The sequence below is a fragment of the Hyposmocoma kahamanoa genome, unplaced genomic scaffold (assembly GCF_003589595.1).
Source record: "Hyposmocoma kahamanoa isolate Upper Pololo Valley unplaced genomic scaffold, ASM358959v1 138, whole genome shotgun sequence".
NCBI classification, from domain to species: Eukaryota; Metazoa; Arthropoda; class Insecta; order Lepidoptera; family Cosmopterigidae; genus Hyposmocoma; species Hyposmocoma kahamanoa.
In genome coordinates, this window is record NW_020653492.1 from 6,516,379 (window position 1) to 6,539,499 (window position 23,121).

General features: G+C 35.0%; 1 protein-coding gene across 1 annotated transcript in view; it reads right to left on the bottom strand.

Annotated features, from left to right (window-relative positions):
• The window catches only part of LOC113240459 (neuropeptide SIFamide receptor-like), a 230,229-nt gene extending 218,735 nt beyond the window's left edge, over window positions 1–11,494 (bottom strand). The window contains exon 1 of the mRNA XM_026477772.1: window positions 10,960–11,494. Within this exon, the coding sequence (XP_026333557.1) occupies window positions 10,960–11,494 (535 nt within the window). The remainder of the gene's footprint in view (window positions 1–10,959) is intronic.
• Between the last annotated feature and the right edge of the window lie 11,627 nt (window positions 11,495–23,121).

Sequence of the window (23,121 nt, forward strand, 5' to 3'; positions counted from 1 at the left end):
GTGTGTGTGTGTGTGTGTGTGTGTGTGTGTGTGTGTGTGTGTGCGTGCGTGCGTGCGTGCGTGCGTGCGTGCGTGCGTGCGTGCGTGCGTGCGTGCGTGCGTGCGTGCGTGCGTGCGTGCGTGCGTGCGTGCGTTTTTCGTGGAAAAGTCAATATTTAATACTATATCGAATATTTAAATATTTTTTCGAATACATGACTAAATATCAATCTAAGCCAGCATATATAGGTACCCTTATGTAATAAATTTCCGTAACATTATCACAGAATCGTTGCGATAACTTCCTACCGCTGCGTTATTCGTTTGTTTTCCTAATGTAATATTAGCTTCCTGCTTTTCCTTATTTTCGCGGACATGTACGTTGTTTGTTGCAAATATGACTGACTTCCTTTTTGTATTATAATGTTATAGCGAATATGAAAATTTTCTTAATAATTAATTTAGCATCAAAATCATGGTCAATACATTGTCCGAAAACTTCGGTGTTTCAATGGTTTGGACTGTGTGCCTTGGTCGAAGAGGTCCCGGGTTCGATTCCCGGTAGGACCAATTTGAGAAACGAACTTTACTAAATTGGTTTTGGTGTGGGTCTTAAAAAAATATACACACGTGTCACTGCTGGACACGAGTTTGCTCTAAGAAGAGGGTTAGGAATGACATCAAATGCTTGGTCTCAAACTAGGGAATACCCTGTACTCTGAGTATCAAAGCAACGGAATTAACTTTCTGGCACTTTCCAGAATTAAACTTCATTAAAATTCTATCAGCATGCAAACCGCTGAGTCAACGAAATCATCAATATGCAGGTTTCTTAAATGTTTTTCTTTACAGTTAAAAATAAACATTCACAAATGTATGTAAATTAGAAATTGAAGTCATAGGTAGATGCCGCCACAATGACTCGAACAGTCTCGACCTTTCAAATGACAAACATCCGTTCTACAACGCTACCAACCTACCAAATTCAATCGCTTTTACTCTACTTGATGATAAGTGTTGCCTAGCCTCCTAGTTGTCTGTATTTATGAGGTATTTTGAACACGGTCCTTAATTATCCGAAACTTGCCAGACATGTAAATAAGGTAAATTGAAGCGTTGGGATCTCAATTCATTGAACGATTAAAAATACGCTTTTTTTTTTCAATGTAACTTTAGAATAAGATTGGTTCACAATTTATTTCCTTAAAAACCAATAATAACACGAACGCCCCATTACTTTACCGGTTTGATGCAACACGGGCAGGTACAAGGACAAAAATGCAAATGTTTTCATTGTTTTAAAATAATAATAACACCTGAATATTTTAGCTAAATCATAGGACAAATAAATAATAAAGTATATAAGAAATTAAACTGTTTTTCCGGATTTAAATCGCGTATATTTGTTTTTTCAAACAAACCGACGTTTCGGGCACTTTACAGGTCCCATGGCCACGGTTGACTCAACTGTAAAAGGACGAAACGTCGGATAGTTTGAAAAAACCAATAATCGCAATTTAAATCCGGAAAACCAGTTTCATTTCCTATGTGTAACAATCGCGAAAACCTAAGAACTCGATAAGTATATATGAGTCATACTATAAATATTAAGAACATATAAGACATTAAAACTTTACTTTAAAATGTCTCAAATCTCACTTTTACGTGATACGCCCTTGTTACACCCAATGCTTCAATTATTGTTACATCAAAAACTTTCTTTCACCGTTCATAAAGCACATTAAACAGCAGTGGAGCAAGTTTTTTTCTCAAACGTAATGTACAAAACGTTTACAAAACGTAATTGAATCGTAATAAGAGTTCATGGTAAGGCTAGACGGGCACAGTGGCAGTGACCTTAAGATCTTTGCGATTAAAAGCTCTGAGTGGCACTGTAACTGTTATGGATAGGCGTGTTGCTTACCACCAGGCATACAACTTCTTCGTTCCGTCATTTGGTATTATAAAAAAACGCATTATACCAAGGAGGCGGTCAAAGGTTTGAACCTTCTCCATTGAAAAGACCTGTACCTAGTAGTGGGACGTATAATAGGTTGATGATAAAGATGAAAGCAAGTAGGTATTTCAAGATTAAAATAATTATTTCTAAAGTCTGAAAATTCAAATTTTGTCTTTGATATACAAGTTTTACCTTTTCACAAAAAATAACTTTAAGATTTTAGGGGGATGTGGTATTCTGAAATATTCTCGCTTTGTATCATGATCGCTATTTATAGAGCCTTAGCTTATTAAACAATTTAACGGGCATTTTGATAGTCTTACATGTTACAAGATGTGATATTCGTTGACTTTGATTGGCGTCAACTTTGATATGAGTAATTACAAGTTAGGCCTTTTTAGAACTTGGTTTGTGTGTCACATCGTTTGTTTTATGTTTGCGTAGTTTTGAATTGGGAATATACTTTTTGTATACAATGGAGAAAAAGCTGAGTAAGCGAAGCAACGATGTTTTTTGTTGGAACCACATACACCATTGATTAATTTAAATTATTCAATCATACATATCGTCACGCATGTCTCCCACCGAGGTAATTTTAAAAAATATTCGTACTTTATATTATTCACGAATTATCAGCATTTCAATATTTTTTACTATTGTTTTATATACTGAAATGAATTAATTAATTAATTTATTATTTGCGTAACAAAAGAAGCCAATACACAATAGACGGCCGCAGCTGGCTGGAGTCCATTCAAAATGAATTCCAGAGATACCAGTACCTGAGGTAATACGGTGTTTAACCCTTTTATCCCTCGATGTATCTTAATCGTTTTATCTTGGGTATGGTAGGATACAATGAGCTACACGTGAGCAAGAATCTTGCGTTGGCGGTGTATTTGTGGAAAGTAAGAGGTATGCTGTACAATTTGACGTTATTACAGAGCGCTTACACACTGCGACTTTCGGCGGCAGTTTTAAATTAATTAACTAATTTATTTATTTAATGTATTCATTGATTTCACTTTAAAATTTACAATTAACTAAACAATGATTCAACACAAGCGACTATATCGATGCCGCGCGCATTTGCATCGATGCAATCGCCTATACGTAGCAAATGTAGTTCATCACGCGTTGCACAAACGCGCGTTTGCATCGTCACTGTGTGTAACCACTCAAAGGCTTGTGTGTTCTTGACAGGTACATGGAGCGACGTCGCCGAACATCGCTGCTGGCGGTGTTACGTGGGAGGATCAGTCTCTTTACTGAATGCCCACTGACGCACAAATCCTGAACGAAATATCGGATAGGATCGATCTGTTCCACGGTTCAAAGAGTGAATTTATGAAGATAGCGCTTTACATTTTATGTTACATTATATGTAGTAATTTTCCTAGTCTGTTGCATTTTTTTAACACACATAGGGAAGCTCTGCGTCGTGGGTGCCATGGACACAAACAGACAACCACTAATTTCACTGAAAATCACGAGCGAAATAAATGTAGACCATATAAATAGTTCGGAGTTCTGCATTACTGCGTTCTGATTTTGAAGGGTAAAGGGTGCTGGTGAAATTACAGGCACATGGGACTTATCAACTTATGTCTCAGGGTGACGGGCGCAGTGGCAGTACCCCTCAAATCTTTGTGATTTATAGCTCTGAGTTGCATTGCAACTGTTATGGACAGGCGTGTCGCTTACCACCAGGCGCACGACTTTTTCGCCCCGTTACTTGATATCATAAAAAAATACTTAAAATTAATGTGGGTAAACGCAGCCTCATCGCTAAGAGCGATCTCTTCCAGGCAACCTATGAGGTTGAGTGGAAGAAAGCTAATCAGACCGAGAGCCATCGTGTGCCAACGGCAAAAATTTAAGATGTATAAATAAAAGCTTACATTATAAATTAAGAAAATAAGTCACAGGTACATACTGCCGCAGGAATTAAACCGTAGAGCGTCCATTGAGATGGAACTATGCTCTATCTGGGCTACTATCGCTCTTGATAAATAAATCTAACGTTAATAAAGCTAAATAAAAACTAAATTTTAACTACATTTATTTGTTTTTTGATTTAGAATTTCTAAATAAACATCTTAGTAGCAAAAAAACAGAATTGCAATTGTACGCGTATTTTCCTATTACAAAGTTTTTTGAAGTAAATCAATTCTCTTGATAAAAGTTTGATAATAAGATTTTGTTTACGCTTTGAATATGTTGTTTAAGGATAATGTGACTTGTTGCCATTGGAGCCTAAGAAACGTTTTAATTGGATGATGACGACCACATGATCATAGTTTGGCGAAAGTGGCACCTAATGACTTTTTCGTTGTTTTTGATAGTTTGTTCTAAAATTTACTCATAAAATGAAAACGTTTGCTGTTGCCACCTTAGAACTTATGAATTGTTTTTATTTATTACTACAATTCCCCAACAATAATAAGTACAACAACAAAAGTATTCATGTTACAAGTAAATTTTCGAATTAACACAACGAGAAAATGTTGAGGTGCCATTTTCGCAGAACTATGATCATATTAGTGGATACGTTATGCTTGTCAGCATCCAGTTACGCTTTTTCTTTAACAAATTCAACTTATAGAAGGATTTATTATAAGATATAAGATAGTGCGGGGCTATGAGTTTGGGCGTTAAAAAATTTTTTTGTTATTATTATTTATCTACAATTAGTCGCCACACTATAATTAAATTGTTTGAGTGGTTTTTGGCGTTTAAATGGGAGGAAGCCACCGCTTCAACCTCTCTTAGTCATCCAACATCCCTGTGTTTACGTCTATACCGGTCCATTACTTCTAGAATCACTGGAATCTATCTAATCTAATCTAGGTAATAGTGGATTTCAGTGATCCTGGTATACCATGTGGCACCACTGATTGTTCGAAGGATGTGGTTTTCTTAAAAAAGTTAAAAAAAAGGATTTTAAGATTGGGCTACCAGCGCTTACTTATGGCACACGTCGAGTTGGATAGATAAACACTTTATTCACTAATGTGACACAAATATAGATTAAACACAAAAGTAACATTATAACATTATTGTCATAGTAGTGGAAGGGCGCTGACTTAATATATGCCAAAGTTTCGGGAGCTGGTTTCCAGCCAGGACCAACGAGAGGAATTAAGTTACTTGTAAGTAATAATTGTGATATTTGTATAAAAACAACCAACCTCAAAAGTTCTTTGAATTTCATATATTTGCCAAGTTTTATTGAAATCGGGTTCAGGCACAATATGGTACAATATTTCCTTCAAATTTAAATGAAACCAACGCTGAGATACTCTCTTTCCAACAAAAAAGAGTCATCAAATTTTTATTTGGTTATTTGGTTACAGTTATGGCGTAACATACCCTACCAAAAAAAAATCGAATTCAGAACCGACTCTGTTTTTTTGCAAGGCGATCTAAAATGTAAGTGAATTTTGCGAATGCGAATATAAGTATAGCTGTAGGAGTAATTTGTGAGTTCTTATTCATAATATAAGTCAATGTATGAACTGTCACGATTCGATAAACCGTTCAAGCCTTTTTTACGACGTCGATAAACTATTTTACGTTTTTCCATAAGAGTAATACTTCGCCTAACCCGAAGCACGTCATAACGAATACGTTATATTAAATGATTGAGGAAACTTTCCCATCGCTCGCGCCATTTGCCGCGCTGCCTTTTAAGTTTGCATTAACACTGAGATCATGTTGAATAAAATCTCTTTCTTTTCACTTTGTCTTTAGACACGTAAGAAGATACAGCTATTGTGACATTGTTATCCGAGATGATCTTACCTAGACCTCCGCTGTCATAAAATATACCTGGCTGTAGAATGTTAAAACCCTCTACGAAGTGTCCACAACTTGCAATAAAGCAGCGTGGTGAACGATGGCCTTGACCGTCTGATCAGAGGCCTGATGTGGTCAGCAGTGGAACACTTATGCGTTATATTTGACGACGGTTTGCGATATGAGCGTTTGATGCGGCGGTTCCGGGTTGCTTTGGTAAACATAGTATCTTTTAAAACAGTGTATTTTAGTTGACATCTCTATGTAAAAAGAGCGGTGGTAGCGCTGTGGGAGAGCAGTTTCTTCTCCATTGAGAAGTCAATGGTTCAAATCTAAAAGTCGCAGCCACAAACCCGCGGAACAATGTATGCACTAGTTGTGAAACTAATATTAAAACAATGCGTTCTGGAAATCACTGAACTATAACCGCTCACGCGATACATGCAGCCGTAGACGCACACCACACCTAGAGGAGCCGGTGATGATTTTATACCGATTTATCGGATATCGAAGTTATAACAGGTAAAAGAACTAATATTAATTGCTATTTCGGTAACTACTCTAGCAAACCATAAAGTTTTTAATGCCTGGGTCTGTCATTTAAAAAAATAAACAACTTCAAAAATACGTCACGACAATCGTGTGTGTTATTGTTTGGGCTGTTGATTTCGGTATTTATTTATTGAAAACATACCGTAAGTAGCGTTTTTTAAGTTTACCCTGAATATAAATGTTTATAAACTATACTTTAAGGAGTAATTTCATGGTAAACGTTAGAACCACTCAAACGGAATATTATCATATTTATCCAAGTACACCAAAAATTTCATTAGTGCTTTTTAAGTGCAGGATTGGCGGTGTATTACTGCATTTTATTTGATATGTTTTTGTTGGTAGTACGGAGGGCATTTATTTAGCAATGCAGAATAATAATTTTTATTTATAAAAACTTGTATTTAAATTGAATGCTTTTCTAATTTGCGAAACCAAATAGCCGCCATTTTGCGGTAGGAGGAGCGCATCGCGTGAGCGGTTATATTATCAATACTATTCAAATGGTACGAAAATCAAAAATATTTCTAGAAATTCGAGACGCGGCGTATGCGAGAAACGTCGCAAAGCAATCAACGTGATTGCACGTCGCAGATTGCTGCGAATCCACGCCAGCATGCACCCACCAATCAACAACCTAATCGTGGACTGTGATGGTATCGACGCCGTCTACGTACACTAGTCAATCTGCAAATGATTATTTTACAGATCAGAAAGTGTGTGCTTTGATCTGTAAGTATTTGTCATCGTAGATTTCTATACGTATTCAGTTGGCATTTAAAATGCAGATATTTGTTTGTACGTCGAGCTAAAATCAAAACTATTGTTTCACAATAATATTGTTATGGATAGACTCAATCATGCAGTATCATTTGAAAAATGCTAATGATCTAAGTTCACATTATTTATTTATTTCGTACCGACCTCGATTGCAAACATATCATTCTATATAGCCTTTACGATGGCCTGGAGCCTACATAATATACAGTGACGGGCAGTGGGTTAAAACCCAATCAACTCACCCGGGTTTTTACCAGGTTTTTACCCAGATATTTGCCGTTTTTTACCAAAATCGTGGGTAGAAACGGCGAAATTTGGTATAATTTCACACTTATTACAAATTTCGATTTAAAAAATATTTTTTAGGCGAAAAAGAGGCAACTCCACACGATACCCACTTTGCAATTCTGTAGATTCTAACTACTGAGGATGCACATTAAATTCGATTTTTATGAAAATCGATTCAAGTGAATACGATCTAACGATTTTTTGTATCGATTTATTTCAATGCGATTTTTATTCGATTCATTAGAAAGGCAATTCGTATCGTCTAGTATCAATAATATCTTTCAATTTGAATAAAACTCGATTTACAACAAATATTTACTTTGGTTCTCGATTTTGGGCGTTAACGGGTTTAAACTAGATTTAAACCTGGCTAAAACCCAAGGTTAAAACTCAGACGCTTGTCTAACTCTAATAATATAACATGATGTAATTCCTTCATGTATTCAAGAGATTGATACCTAAACTAAGCAGAACTTGTTTAATAATGCCCAGAGCATTAAAATTTCTGATAATCGATTTATTTCAATTTGCTATTATCATAGAAATGAACTTCAATTTTTCGTTTCATCGGAACTTTTGTTAACTGACGTTTGATTGAGTGACACTTGCTCGAATAACTATTTGACGCATGTACCTAAAATTTCAGTAAATTGTAATACTGGGTGTTAATGAAAACGTTCTAATGTTTTTTTTTTTCAATCACATTACATATCGTCAACCCGTACACCTTCCACCGACGGGTATGAGTCTCGTCTATGAAAGTTAAAAACATTTTTATCATGTTGATCCAATGCGAGTAGGAGATATGACACGTCTGCGAAGACTGACGAAAATCATCTCCGCTATGGTTTTTATCACGATGTTATTCACCGTTACAGAAAGTAATAAAGATCTTGAAAATTTTGAAATATTCTATCTTAAAGATTTTTCAGATATTTGTATCTCATATTAGTTCTGACGAGGGTGCCTGAAGCCAATTTCGGTTATAAGTAATTAATTTTATTTTGTTTTCTGTTGTTTAGCTGATTTTAACTACATTTACGGCTCGAAGCCAATTCATATTCTTATTATTACCATGTTGTTGTTTCATAGTGCTATCCACAAAATATATACAAAATCTTAATTTGTTATATAGTCAATTAATTATATGAAAACGTATAATTGACTCGGCTGAGATGAACGAGTCAGAAACTTTAATGATTGCTCTCTGCGAATAAATATTTGTTCAAATTCATTATTCAAAATATACATTTCAAATTTCGTTGAACAGATGTTAAAATATATACCGATCACTAAGTACGTGGGAGTATCATATATATTAAAGTATATTTAATAAATATTTAAAAATAACAGCATGAATAGATCCTTTTAAGTGCATATATTTCAAATCGAAATTTCTTCGCATCACTGGCAGTTTTTCACGTCACCCGCTGTTGACTTCAATGAGCCCATTCATCTCAGCGAGCCAATTTATAGTTTTGCAGGACTTTTTAATAGCTTGGACGTTGTTGAACAATTTACAGTGAATAAAAGATTTTTTCAGTAGTACAGAGCGAGAGCGATGACAGCCCAGTGGGAACAGTTGTGATGACATGTACCTATGATTTTAATTTCTAATGCATAGCTCACCATCACGTCAAAGATGGTTCACAACTTTGGAAAACGAGAGAACTATGGTTTGTGTCCTGAATGAGACTCGGGTCCATTATAGGATAATGATGATGTTTGAAACCGCTACAAGGCGAGTTTAGGCAGCAAAAACTAAAATCGAAATTTGAGTAATACAATTAGGATCAAACACGACGTCATAAACAAGAATTATTATGATAAGGCTAACTATTGGTGTATTGTGTTTTATCCTTTGATTTTCAATTACTTACAATACAACGAACACATAATGTACAAGGAAAAACATAAAGCTACCCTTAAACAATAAATTCCATTAATAAAAATTTTATCGCTCTATTTTTATATGCATAATATAAAATTCTATACTAACGGGGTCATTGACCTCTGTGAAAAGTCTATCACTCTGCCACTTAGTACATTTCACCGACTGGAAATCCTGCCGCTGATGTTAGGAATAACGGTTGTAGAAAAGTTAAATGACATCCGGAGCTTACTCGTGTCTCTTAGGCCCGTGTTAATAAATCAGTCTCAGCTGTAGGATATATAAGTAAGATTATCATAATAGATATATCAGTAAAAGATCAAGTGCAAAGTTTTCGTCACTTGAGGTAACATTAATCAATATGTATTTTATTTTCATTAATCGGTAAATATTTTAATAGCATAAAGCTCCTTGTGAAAGGGCGTGCTGTCACCATATCTATTTCCGCCGTCGAGCCGTGATGTGACCATTACTGCGTCCCAAAGGTGAAATTACAGGCACATGGTACTTTTCAACTTTATATCTCAGGACGACGGGAGCAATGGCAGCGCCCTGAGGTCTTTACGATTTATCCCTCCGAGTGGCACTGCAACTGTTATGGGACGACGCAACTTGTTCATCCCGTCACTTGATATCATAAAAAATGGATGGATTTAGAGGCTATTTACTAAAACGGGCTTTTCAATTGGTTCTACAAGTATCTGGAGTTCCTAAAATCCATTACTGTCATATTTATATTATATAATTCATATCTAACGACTGTACAGCCAAGTCCGACTTTATTTTACTTTTATTATTATTTTATCTATTATTCTTTTATTATCTATTATTTTTATCGAGATGTACATTTGAGATATCTGAGTTAGGTTATTTAACGTTCAAAAGCGAATATATTCCACTAATATTTTATTAATAGAACAAGTTTCCAACGTGCGACATCTTAAGATGCGAAGACACATATAATTTGCTGATAACACACACAACACAATATAAAACTTTTTCTAATCCGAATTATTTGAATCGTCTCACAAAAAAATATTATATTCGGGACTCAATTAAACTCGTATCTGATATCGAGCTGAAATATTCCCTACTAAATTCATAATATATTATAGAACACAAAATTATTCTAGAACGCAATAAAAAATACAATTCAAAGGAATTATAATTCTTACAATAAGCAAGTATCGTAATTTCCCCCGTATTATGTGCAAATAAAAATATTATTTCGACCGGCGAAGTCGTAAAATTAAAACATTACTCTCATTTGATACTCAACACGAGTAGGCCAAACACTGTCGTAACTCAAAATTGTAGAATAGAGAGGACACGTTTTTGAAAAAAAAAATTAATGAAACCAATATATATATTTTGCGCTTATAAATGGATAATTAAATGTATAAAAAATAATCACATTATTCGCAATAAGATCCATTCAGTATTTTAAATTGTGTTTTCTCATTTGTGCAATTTGAGTTACGACAGTATTTAGTTTCTTAGATTATACTTTCTTGTTAAATTTGATATATTTTTTTTCAAGTATTGCTAAAAATTTTTATTTTCTAGATTAAACCTAATTTTCCATATTAATTCAATTTTACTAATTAAAACGTACCCATAAATTGATGTTACGTCAATTTTTTTATTAAAAAAATTATATTTGCACTTCATAATATTTAGACATAAATAATAATTAAACGGTGGTACTCACGGACAAAGATGTTGCTCATAAGCGTGGCAGGCAAACAGAATACGATGACCAGGATATCAGCAACAGCAAGGTTCACAATAAAGAAGTTCGTAACAGTACGCATTCGCGGGCTGCGGTACACGACGGCGATCACGAAGCAGTTACCCACCAGACCCACGATGAAGACCAGGAGATAAGCCACGCAATACACAGCCGTCATTGCCCCACTGTGCCTGTACATAAACTCGTCAGCGAGCACCCCCAAGTCCGACCTATTCATTGTATTGTTCATCTTTAAGTTATGATGATCTTTTTCCAAATGATTCGACAAAGGCTCCAAGTCTGGTAAAACACTATTTTCAGGAACAAATTTTGTGTTCATAACTTCCATGATGGAATTTGATAGAATTTCTACCACATGGGGCTTGTGCTCCCGATGTGAATGGTGCCTATTGTGGTGACGTGTCTCATGATTGGGATGTTGAGTTGAGAAGTTAAAAAAATCCGTCATGTCATTGGCGAATAAATCACCGCTTGGCACTCGTAACGGAGACATTTTTTCAGTCAATTTTTTTTTTCTAGTTGTGACACTATCGCACTAGACACAAATAAGTACATAAGTTCATCATTGAGAAAAGTCTACACATCAAACGTCAGCGAAACAAAATTCAAACGGCACTAAAAGTTGTAACAGTTAGAAAAGTATGAAAAGTTCCGTAGATGTAACGAAGCGATCCGTAGCGAGTCTACGCGTGTTGTTGTAGTGACGGTCGCGCGCCGTCTACGAGGTCCGATCGTAGAGGCGCTACGAACGGCGGCGTAGACTCCACGTCGACGCATGTGCAATTTAGTACTTCCCTGTTTTTACCAAATTCATACACCTTTTTACTCTTTAAGCTAAAGGTGTAAAGTCCAAATTGTTGAAGATCGAATGCAAATGTATTTTGAGGTATATGTGTGCATTCAGGGCCAATTGAAAATGTTAGCATTTCATGCATTTTGCATTGACCCATAATTGAATTTTTAGCTTTAAAATGTGAAATTGTGTGCCGAGTGTTTAGTAGTAAAATCACGTCAGTGGGCTACAACATTTCAATTTGTGTCCTGTCGTATTAAGCGGAACTTAAAATTAAACTTGGCCATTCCTAAAATGACATTGTGCACAATTTGGTAGATTATTTTTTAATAAACTATTATTAAAAAGAGTTAAATAGAATGACATTTATGTCATACTACAGGTCAATTGCTTTAGTGTGCAAATAGCAATATTAATTTAGCATGTTTTTACTCGTAAAATTTATTTAATTTTTTTAAGGTTCCTTACAACCAATTACTAATACAAAATCACGTAATTATTTTTATGGTATAAAACCTTCCCCAAGTGAGATAATAAGGCTAGATTTTAAAAGATTCAAGAATTTGAAGCTCTATTATTGCAGTTTGCAAGTTCAAAAGAGAAAAAAGGAATGGTCAATCGATAGGTCCTGGCGGGCCGCTCCTCGCGGCCCGCAGCCCGCGGCCCGCCACTGACCTAAAAACAGCGAGTTCAGGGTCCGTTCTCACACTATTGAGTACCACAGGTGAGCTGTATACAGCAGCACAAGGGAGTGAACCTTTAATTATACGGTCCCTACAATCCGATACATCGTCGTTTTCTTACGAAAATCGTACTTCTCGTTATTAGGAATAATATAAGAATTCCCTGTACTACAATTATCAGAACAACGATACCCAGAACACTGATAAGTAACAATTTAGATAGTTTGTTTCCTCAATAGGTGTTGCTAATCGCTCGTTCAGCAAGGTCTTCAGAGCATTTAATTGTTTTAACTTAAATATATTTTTTCATCTGCTCAGAGCTCAACTAAGTGAAAAAACATTCCTTTCAAAATTGAATTCTTTGACGAGATTACCAAACATACAAAATGAATCTATCACAAATATTTACAAGCATTTTGCAAACACTTCTCTTCGTACAACACGAAAGCACATAAAATATTGATTGGTATGAATATATACAAACGAAGTGAAACATATCTTTAACTAGATGAAATTGGAGATAGAAATTTCTGTTTTCTTTTCTTCTATATAAAGGATATTTATCGTACCCATTACGTTTGCTTAATGCAATGGAAGTGCAATTATGAGCAATCATTTAACGAGATAAACACAGTTATCTATAGATAGAAATTGCAACCATTTTGTGCTGAAACAGCCTGGACTCAGCATAGATGCGACGGACCGTGACAGTCTATAGCTCTGTTTATTCTTTCAGCACCATTTAGTTAAACGATCGCATAAATACAGGCAGTGCCTTTAAAAAGCGTCACACGCAAATATGTAACTCAATTTTAATTATAACCATTCATTCAAAGATTGAAAACGAAGAAAAATTCCTTCCACTTGACAAGACTCGAACCCGTGACCACGTCAAACCAGGGCGATGTTCTACCAACTGAGCTGCTGGTCGGGTCAGCTGATCTTACGAATTTCTCATGTGTTTGTTATTGATTTTTGTATTGGGTTTTTGCGACTTTTAGCCGTCGTGTAACCGTCGATTATAATTAATAATAATAATGTCCCAGATAATCACACTAATTATTATAGTCGGTTTTTTTGTATATTATGTAGACATCAAACAAGCATACGGTTCGCCTGATAGAAGGCAGTCACCGTCGCCTATAAATACCTGCAACAACAGGGGCATTACGAGCGCGTTGCCAACCCTTTAGGACCCCTTTTTAAACCCCATTTGAAGGACTTTGAAGGACTGTATTCCTGCGGGAAAACCCCAACAGGGAGTTAATTCCACAACCTAATTGTACGTGAGAGAAAGCTTCTCTGAAACCGTACAGTGCGAGATCGAATCGGTTCCAGAGGGAACGAACATGTTTGTTTTTGTATCACAGACGCCACAGGTTCAGATGGTATGCTTGACTTCTCCTGGATGTGTATCCAGTAATTTTTGGGGAAAACCTTGTTTCTTCGTCGTTACTATTTATTAAAAAACAACCTTAAAAACCTACGACTTTACTAATTCTTTTTAATTGTAAGACAGAGAGGTGTTTTTAAACATGTACAGGCTGTCCCACGGCAAAGCGTCACTTGGGGAAAATGCTTGAAGTATTGTAGATAAAATGCGCCACGGATACATTATTTTATTTTTAAACGTAAGCAATACTGCATTCAGACTTTTGAAAATTGCTTTCCTCATCTGGAAATCGATACGGCCAAATGTGACAAAACAAATGTGATAAAATATTTTTATGATGTCGATCCTGAAGATCAATTATGACATATTATTTCTTTTTTAGTAATAGCATCTTAGAGTAACCTCCGTGTCGCATAGCCAGCAGTCATGTAGAGGTATGACGTGTACTTTACTTTATAATGGTTGTTTATGGCTAAACGAAATTATTTTTTTATAATCTATGATTTTTGTGTATGTGATCTTTGGGTTTGTTTCGAAAGTAAAATGTGTGTAGACTAACTTTTGTCATTGCGGAATGATTAAAATTTCTCTGAGTAAAATTGTATTTTATATTTATATCAAGACTAGACCTACTACAGTCCACTAATCGAAGAATATAACAATGGTAACTATTTATATTTCGTATAATATATTATTAGTGAAAAGGTGAAAAGCGCCTTATAGTACACCTAACAGCATAGAATTTTGAAGTCTCGAAACGACTCCTAAGCTAAAAATAGTACGAGAAAGTGCCGGTTTATCAAATTACTGAAGGGTCGAATAAGTGTTCAGAAGAGAAACCTAGATGGATTGATGCAGGGAAAAATATAACTGTATATAACTCATTCTCACTGAAAGTGGTGTTTCAGATTTTTCATCAAAGTAGAGCATGAGCTTATAATAAATTATTTAGATGTACTATTTCATAACGCATTTGGTTATGATACTTGTGCTACGTATTTTGTTCAGTTTGTTATTAATTAATTAATGTTTCATTATGTAATTTTCCATTTTATTTCATAATAATTTTGCGTATAGAGACAAATTTATTTTCATATTTCAAGTTATTAAGCTTAAGGAAATATAGGCAATGAAACTATTTTTTCATCTACTTTTTTTATAATATTAAGTGACGGGACGAACAAGTCATGCACCTGATAGTAAGCTACACGCCTGGCCATAACAGCTGCAGTGCCACTCAGAGCCTTAAATCGCAAAGATCTGAGGGGCACTGTCACTACGCCCGTCACCTTGAGTCATAAGTTGACAAGTCTCATGTGCCTGTAATTTCACCAGTACCCTTAACTTTCAAAACCACAAAACGGTAATGCTGCCTGGCGTCCGAAATAGGTAAGGTAATTCGCGTATATTTGTTTTAATTTTTTCAAATGAACTAACATTTAGGCTTCTTTAAAGAAGTTCTCACGGTCACTGATTGATTTTGAAGCATTGTCTAATATTAATTCAAACCACCCCATTACTGAACTATATTTATAAAATCATTAATTCTAAACCACTATAGTTTTAATTTAGTACACACGATTTATAAAACTTTTTTTTAATAAAAAGAAAAATAGAGAAAGCAAAATAAAACTTATTAACGAGTCTATAGTCTAGGTTTACTTTGTTTGAAAGTTTAGAGTTTGTAGGCCTGTTTGTAAAAAAAAATCCAAATATATGCGATTCTAATCTGAAAAAAATATTTCAGTAATCGCGACAACTTATAGTGTAAAGCAATAATTATCTCATCATTGACTTTGCATTTTCTCTTATTTGCACCGTCATTCGTTAGGTCCAGTCTAGCGGTATGGCGTTGGGGATTAGCGTAAAAATGTGGCGTAGTAAATTAAAATCTGAGATCGCTTTCGATACCGAACATTCGAGTTGAAAGCTTCACGAGAAGAAAAAGGTATAAGAATGTTAATTTTGTATTGTGTAAACTGCTATATCTTTTCCTAAAAAAATGTATATGTACTTCACAATGGAAGAATCTGAGAGCAGTACTGATTATTATAAATTCTAATATTAGATAATTAATGTTTATTTCCAACATAAACTAGTATTGAACTAATGTCTGAACTGCCTCTGTGGCCGAAGGGTTACCATGCTGGACTGCCACGCAGACGTCCCGGGTTCGATTCCCGGGCCGGTATTTTGAATGGCCTACATTTATTTGTCTCGTGAGTTTGAATATAATTTGTAGTTATCTATGTATGTATCCATGGCCATAGTTTTCCTAGTGCAGGGCTATGAGTGTGTGCATTATTATTATTACAAATTGTAGGTAAGTAGTACTTATGTACTTTTCTAGCAAAACATTAGAAATAAGTCTTTTTTGCTCGATATTTCCGTTGACGTCCATGATTATTATTAAACGTAACTTAAAATCTAAAGAGCGTAAGGATATCACAAATCTTTCTACTGAACGAACTATTGAGATTTCATGTGTGGAATTGAATCAGTTTGTCGTCTTATGTGTATACAGGCCCCCCTCTGCTAATTTTCTTACTACCGAGTTTGAATTAATTATGAAAGACAGTTTAAAGTGGATTTTTCCAACCAAAAAAAACGTAGTAATATGTGGAGATTTCAATATAAACCTGTTGGAAAACTGTTCTACTTCTGTAAGACTCATTAATTTATTCAAAAGTTTTAACTTGATTAATCTTTTTTAGTTTATTGGTTTAATGCTAACAATTTATTGCTTAATGCCAAGAAGACAAAATGTGTTAAATTTGAATTACCTAACGTAAAATCGACTAGTCTAAGCATAGAAATTAACGGAGAAAAGTTAGACCTTGTTAATAAAGCAGTCTTCTTGGGAGTGACCTTAGATAGTAAACTTCAATGGTTTCCACATATATCTTCCCTGGCCAGCAGATTAAGCTCCGCTGCATACGCAGTCCGCAGAATACGTGAGCTTACCGATGTTACTACTGCTAGACTAGTTTACTTTAGTTACTTCCATAGTATAATGTCCTACGGGATTCTCATGTGGGGTAAAGCGGCAGATATTCAAACCATATTTGTATTGCAAAAACGAGCTATTCGTTCTGTGTACCGTCTAGGCTCTCGGGTTTCTCTCAGAGAAAAGTTTAAGGAGACTGGTATCATGACTGTGGCATTACAGTACATTTACTCAAATATTTTAGATTCCCTTAAAAATATATATATAATACGTTATTTCAATAAGAAAGAAGATATCCATAATATTACCCTTAGAGCTAAGTCCAAACTCATGGTACCACGATTTCGTTTAACCAAGGTAAACAACTCTTTTATGGGGAACTGTATACGTTTTTACAATAAGATTTCGGAGCATATATTAAGTTTATCATTTCCTAAGTTTAAAAACTACATTAAAAATATTTTGATCGAAAAATCATATTACAAAATTGAAGACTACGTGTTAGATTAGAGAGAGTTTAGAGAAAGTTTAGAGAAAAGATGTATGGAAAGACGACATGGCTCCAGAATCCTCGCAAATTTGATTCAAAATGTATTCCATAGCATTTAAGTTTATTTGAAAAGAGCAATCCCTAGTTCTTGCTCGTTCTTCTCAGGGAGGTCAGCGTAGTGAACGAGCAGTAGCTTAAATGTGACGTTTTCAAGTGTAAATTTATTTTATCTATGGAATAAATAATCTTTGACTTTGACTTTGTAATGATATATATACCAAACAAGTTGACGGCACTCGGCTTGCATACTGGTTTATGGGGTGTGGCCACCTCTGAGGACCCGGGTTCGATCCCCGACCGGGTCAACACCAATACCAGGTTTAATAGAACTATAAAACTAACTTTTCTATATTGTCTCGGGTCTGAATTTGTGATAACGTCGTTGTTTCCTATTTCCATAACACACAACAACATACGTGCACACAGTGCTTTAGCTACTTAATGAAGTAATATAAACTTATTTTATAAGTCTGATTTGTCATTTATTACACATATTGACGTGCACCAACGCATGTGGCATATTTTCTTGAGAATAAATCCTGTAATCAGTAAAAAATAAAAAGAAACAAATGTTATAATTAACAAGGAAGGGTAGTAAATTAATCAAGAGTAAGGAAACAAACTAAATACTAAAAAACTAATAGTGATGGTGCTTTGAGAAATAAGAAATTTTTTTTTAATAATGTTGTTATTGGCAAAATCCAAAACTGTGTGACAGTGACGCGTGTTAGCAGCACAAGAGCTTGTGAAAGAGTTCCTCCAGGAGAGTACTGCCACTTTAACATTTCTGTCACAAGGACTAATGTGATCATTATTCCGTTTTGGTTTTGAAGAGTGAGATGCTTCAAGTAGTTTTAAAGGCACATGGGACTGGTCAATTTAGACTAAGATTGTCGGGGACATAGGTGGTGCTCCTCAGGTCTGTGTCAGGCACTGCAACTGTTATGGACAGGCGTGTCGCTTATCACCAGGCGCAAAACTTGTTTCGCAAGTTCGTGCAATTACATTTATTTGTCAGGTTTTTATTGAAATCGGTTACCGAAAAGTGCGTGAAACCGGATTCATCCCTTAGTTTGCCACCCTTATAGAACAAATATTTTATTCAATTAAATTTTTATTGAATTGATATTCAATTATTTTTTTGTGAAATGACTCCACTAGTTTGTTATAATTATTAATACAAAGATCGAACACTCAGAAAAAACACTCAGAAAAAATTCCTTGGATCCGGTCGGATTCGAACCGACGTCTTCTTGAATACCGTGCCAGACGCTATACCAATTAAGCCACGGAACGAACCAACGGACCTCACGAATTTTTCTATGTGCTTGCGTCGTGTCTTTGTACTTGGTCTTTCAACGACATAGATTTCTCATAGATGGCGCTACGACTAAAAAGTCGGAATTTTTTCTGAGTGTTTTTTCTGGGTGTTCGAACTTTGTATTAATAATTATTTTATTAAAATTAAAGACTTTTTTAAAGAAATTAAAGATATTGGACTTTTTTTACCTTATTTAACCTTTTTCCATCAGGGTAGGCAGAGACAACAGCCCTCTGTTTGTTACATTTCTGACACATATCTTTCGTCTCATCAACATGCATCAATGCTTTCATACACGCTTGTCGGTTATGAGTAGTTTTGATCTGAACTTTCTTTAGCACTTTCTCAATTTGGTTGTGATAAGTTCGCGTCGGTCGGTTCTTGTCACTTTGCCTACTGGTACTCACTTTATGAAAAAGACGGGGTTAATACAAAGCAATTGATTTTTAGACAACGTTGTTTACAAACTCATTACGATAATGGCTTTTGAATTATTTAAAATCGTACCTTTAGAAACCGTTATGTAAATCATGTTGGTGAACATCTGAATATAATCAATACAACAACAATTACAATATTGCCAGACAACCTCAAACTGGGAAATCCCAGAGCGACGGAATTCGCTCCGCAGCACTACCTAGAACACGCAGACCAGAACCAATTTAGAATGTACTTACATTTACCAAATTGTTCCTTTCAGAAATTAAACCTGGTAGGGTGGTGGCGCCAGTGATCGACGAGCTTCACTGTTTGACATCGTTTTTACCGACTACAAAAAAAGTAAACATTTTCTATCATAGTAGCACGTTTGTTATTTATGTCAGTTACTGGGTCTTCATTATTGCAGATTCAGAGATGTTTTGATTAAGGTAACTACAGCAGAATCTTTTTTGAGGATTATACCTGTCAAATAAACTAATCACTATTGGCATATGTTTAAAAACAAAAAAGGCGTTTCAAATTTAAAGACAGAGTCCCTTAAAATGTCGATGATTGGTGTCATCACCCAATCTTCACATTTAGTGCCCACAGCACAACCCGCAAGGTTACCGGTTTCGTTAAATCATTATTCCTTTATTTTAATTTTTTAATGTCATAATATTACAGTTTAAATAATGAGAACTCAATGAAGAGTTTTTTCGAGTAGAATTTATTCGTCGCTAATAAAAATTATAATTGGTAATATAAATCAAAATAATCTAAGTACAGAAAACTAAACAAACCGACCTAAAAAGTTCGTGGAATTACATATATTTGTCAAGTTTTATTGACTTCGGTTACCGGAAAGTGCGCGAAACTGGAATCATCCCTAGTTTGCCACCCTTAGAGTGGAATATTTTCTTCAAATTGATATGGGACCAATACTGATGCACCCTCTTTCCAACAAAAAACAAATTAGTTATCGCGTAACGTACATACAAAAAAGAGAAATGAAATTACAGTCCTTTTCTTCTTTCCTCCTTTTCTCCTTGAAGAATCCTTTTTTGAAGTCGGTTAAAAATAACGCCATACCAATAACTACAATAGAAGTGAAATAACAATTTCTTCAAATAAACCTTGCACCGCAGGGCAAAGTGAGATAAAGAAAGATTTATGAAATTTATACCGTGAAAAAATGTGAAATTGTATACAAATATTTATAATGATAATTATAAACACACAAGTACGTTTTAAGCAGCTTTAAGTGATTATTAAAAAAATATAAAGTACTTTGCAATATTTGAATGCAAAGACCGTATCGGAAACTGCCCTCATAAGGTTCCGGGGTTAGTAACTCCGATCTCGCACCGTTCGCAGTGGAAACTGATAACCTTTATGTGTATAATATAGTGATCGCGAAATCAGTTTCACCAACTATACGATGTTTGTTTTTGTCGCTTTTAATCGCATGATCTAAATTGACCGAAACTCACATGCCGCTTCATTGCCGTTTCGAGCGAGTAAATTGGTAAGAGCCGACTGAGGCGAATTTACCACGATTTAATTGAAAATATATTTGGATTAAATTGATAATAATTTAGAAGTAATGGAGTGCCCTAAGAGTTCTTATTGTTGCTATGAGTTCTTACTTATTTCTGCCTCCAAGCAGTAACGCGATCATTACTGCGTTCCGGTTTGAGGGGCAAGGGCAATGATGCAATTACAGGCACATGTGACTTATCAACTAAGGCTCTGGGTGACGGGCGCAGTAGCAGTGTCCCCCAAATCTTTGCAATTTAAAGCTAAGAGTTGCATTGCAACTGCTAAACTAAACTAAATATCAGACGCATGACTTGTTCGTCGCATCACTTAGTTTATCAAAAGTGTCCCAAAAAAGTGCCAGGTCAATACTGCCCCTATCCGAAGAGCGTGTATTAAAGAATTAATGCGTATATTATTGAAGTGTGCGCATGTAATTCTGTGTTTATTAAAATAATGGTTTTCTGTTATCAATATAATTCTTTACAATTTTAATGACGTTACTTGCACAAACAAGTGTAATATACCACATTTATTACACACTTGTTCGTCTTTATACCACATTTGTTCGTCTGTATGTTGTACATATATTATGTACGACAGACAGACGAACATTTAGATAGACTTGTCTTGAGTAAGAAATCAACAATCTTACATTATCAAAGTACATAATGCCGTCGTGTTTTCGTGTTTTGTAGAAAGAGCAAAAGCGCCATTTCGAAAAATTTTTTATGGGAGCATATATTAATCTGTTTCAAAACTCAACATTTAGTTTTAATTAAGTTTAAGTTTTAAAATTGAAGTTAAAACACGACGTATATATTTTAAGCAGACGTGAAATACTACAACATGCTCCGCAGAAAAAAATGTTGAATTACATGTCGTGTTTTTTTTTCGAAATGGCGCTTTTGAAAAAAAGGACGATACGTAAAAGTAATTTATGTTAAGAAAAACAGTACTTATTTTTATGCCACGTACATTAATCTATTACACGTATCTATTAAGATAGACATGACATTAATACGAAGAATGAAAATAAAGTGTACTTGACAGGCTTTTCCACAACGTTACGAATTCTTTTCATTATTCTTTAATAAGATTCCGGTTGATATTCAAAATTTGTCATTTAGAGGGTTTAAAAGTGTGGGTTTAAAAATACTGAAAATATATAATGCTTACTTAGGTGACAAAAATTCCGCGGTAGTGATCTGTTTAGCTCTTTCAACTTGTTTCTGTTTATTATATTCGAAATAATAAATGCGTAAGACCATTTGCAAAGAGTTACATTTAAACTTAGAATCCTAAAAACCGCGCAGGACTACGAATAACAATTTTTGTTCTATAACTTTTAATATGTACTTCATCAGATTATACTTCCATACAAAAAAAAATGTTTAAATGAACTCCAAATGGTGATATATGTATGCGGTAACAAAAGAAAGCACCCACCACGAAAATTATTTTTATGAATGACAGTAAGTAAAAAGTTTGAGATAATACCATAAAAACTTAAAAGCCTGTTTTTGGTAAATCTAATGTTTTGTAAAAGTCTTGGAACCAAAGCTGTTGTTTATGATGTTCGTAATGTAGTCCCAGTATATCATATACGTATATCATAATACGCGTACATGACTGAAATAGAAGGGTCAATGGTCAAAAGTTCAATTTGACTCTGGGGTATTTAAAAATACTCGTAGAAGTACTGAAAATACAGTCTTAAGCTGACAATGATTTTATAATTATTTAGGAAATGACACTATTTTTCCGGATTTAAATCGCGTATATTTGTTTTTTCGAACAAATCAACGTTTCGGGTCATTTACAGGTCCCATGGTCACGGTTGACATGAAACGTTGGTTTGTTTGAAGAAACAAATATACGCAATTTATAAATCCGGAAAAATAGTTTCATTTCCTATGTGTAACAATCGCGAAAACCTAAGAACTCGATTTATAATTATTTTTAAGCATGACCGTGTAAACAGGCTTTGATGGTACAGTCACAATGCCCATAACGTAAAACCAGGCTAATGATAATTTAGACCTAGCAGAAAAACCACAGATACAAATTAAAAAATGCAATAACCTAAGCAAGCCTTTGCATATTTCACGAAATGTATCGAGATGTGTGTGGACACTGGCCTCAAGAGATGTAAGTGAACTTTGTTCAACGGCAGGCCCCGGGGCTGTGGGGCCTCAGAGCCGCGCAGTGGAGCGTGTGTTCGCGCCCTTATAAACTTGCGAGGCCGCTGACCGCCCCCTGGTATCGTAGATACGTATCTTGGAATAACACTTCAGTAAACCAACTTTGCGTTTTGCCTGATAGTAGTAATTTCAGGTGACGCAGTGAAAATGTTTTTACACACTTACCGAATTAAAAAACATGCCGTTTTTGTTTAACCTTATGCTACATTATTTTTTTGAAAACAATTTATACGTTGGTTGGTTTGAAAAAGAAACAATTTAGATTTTAAT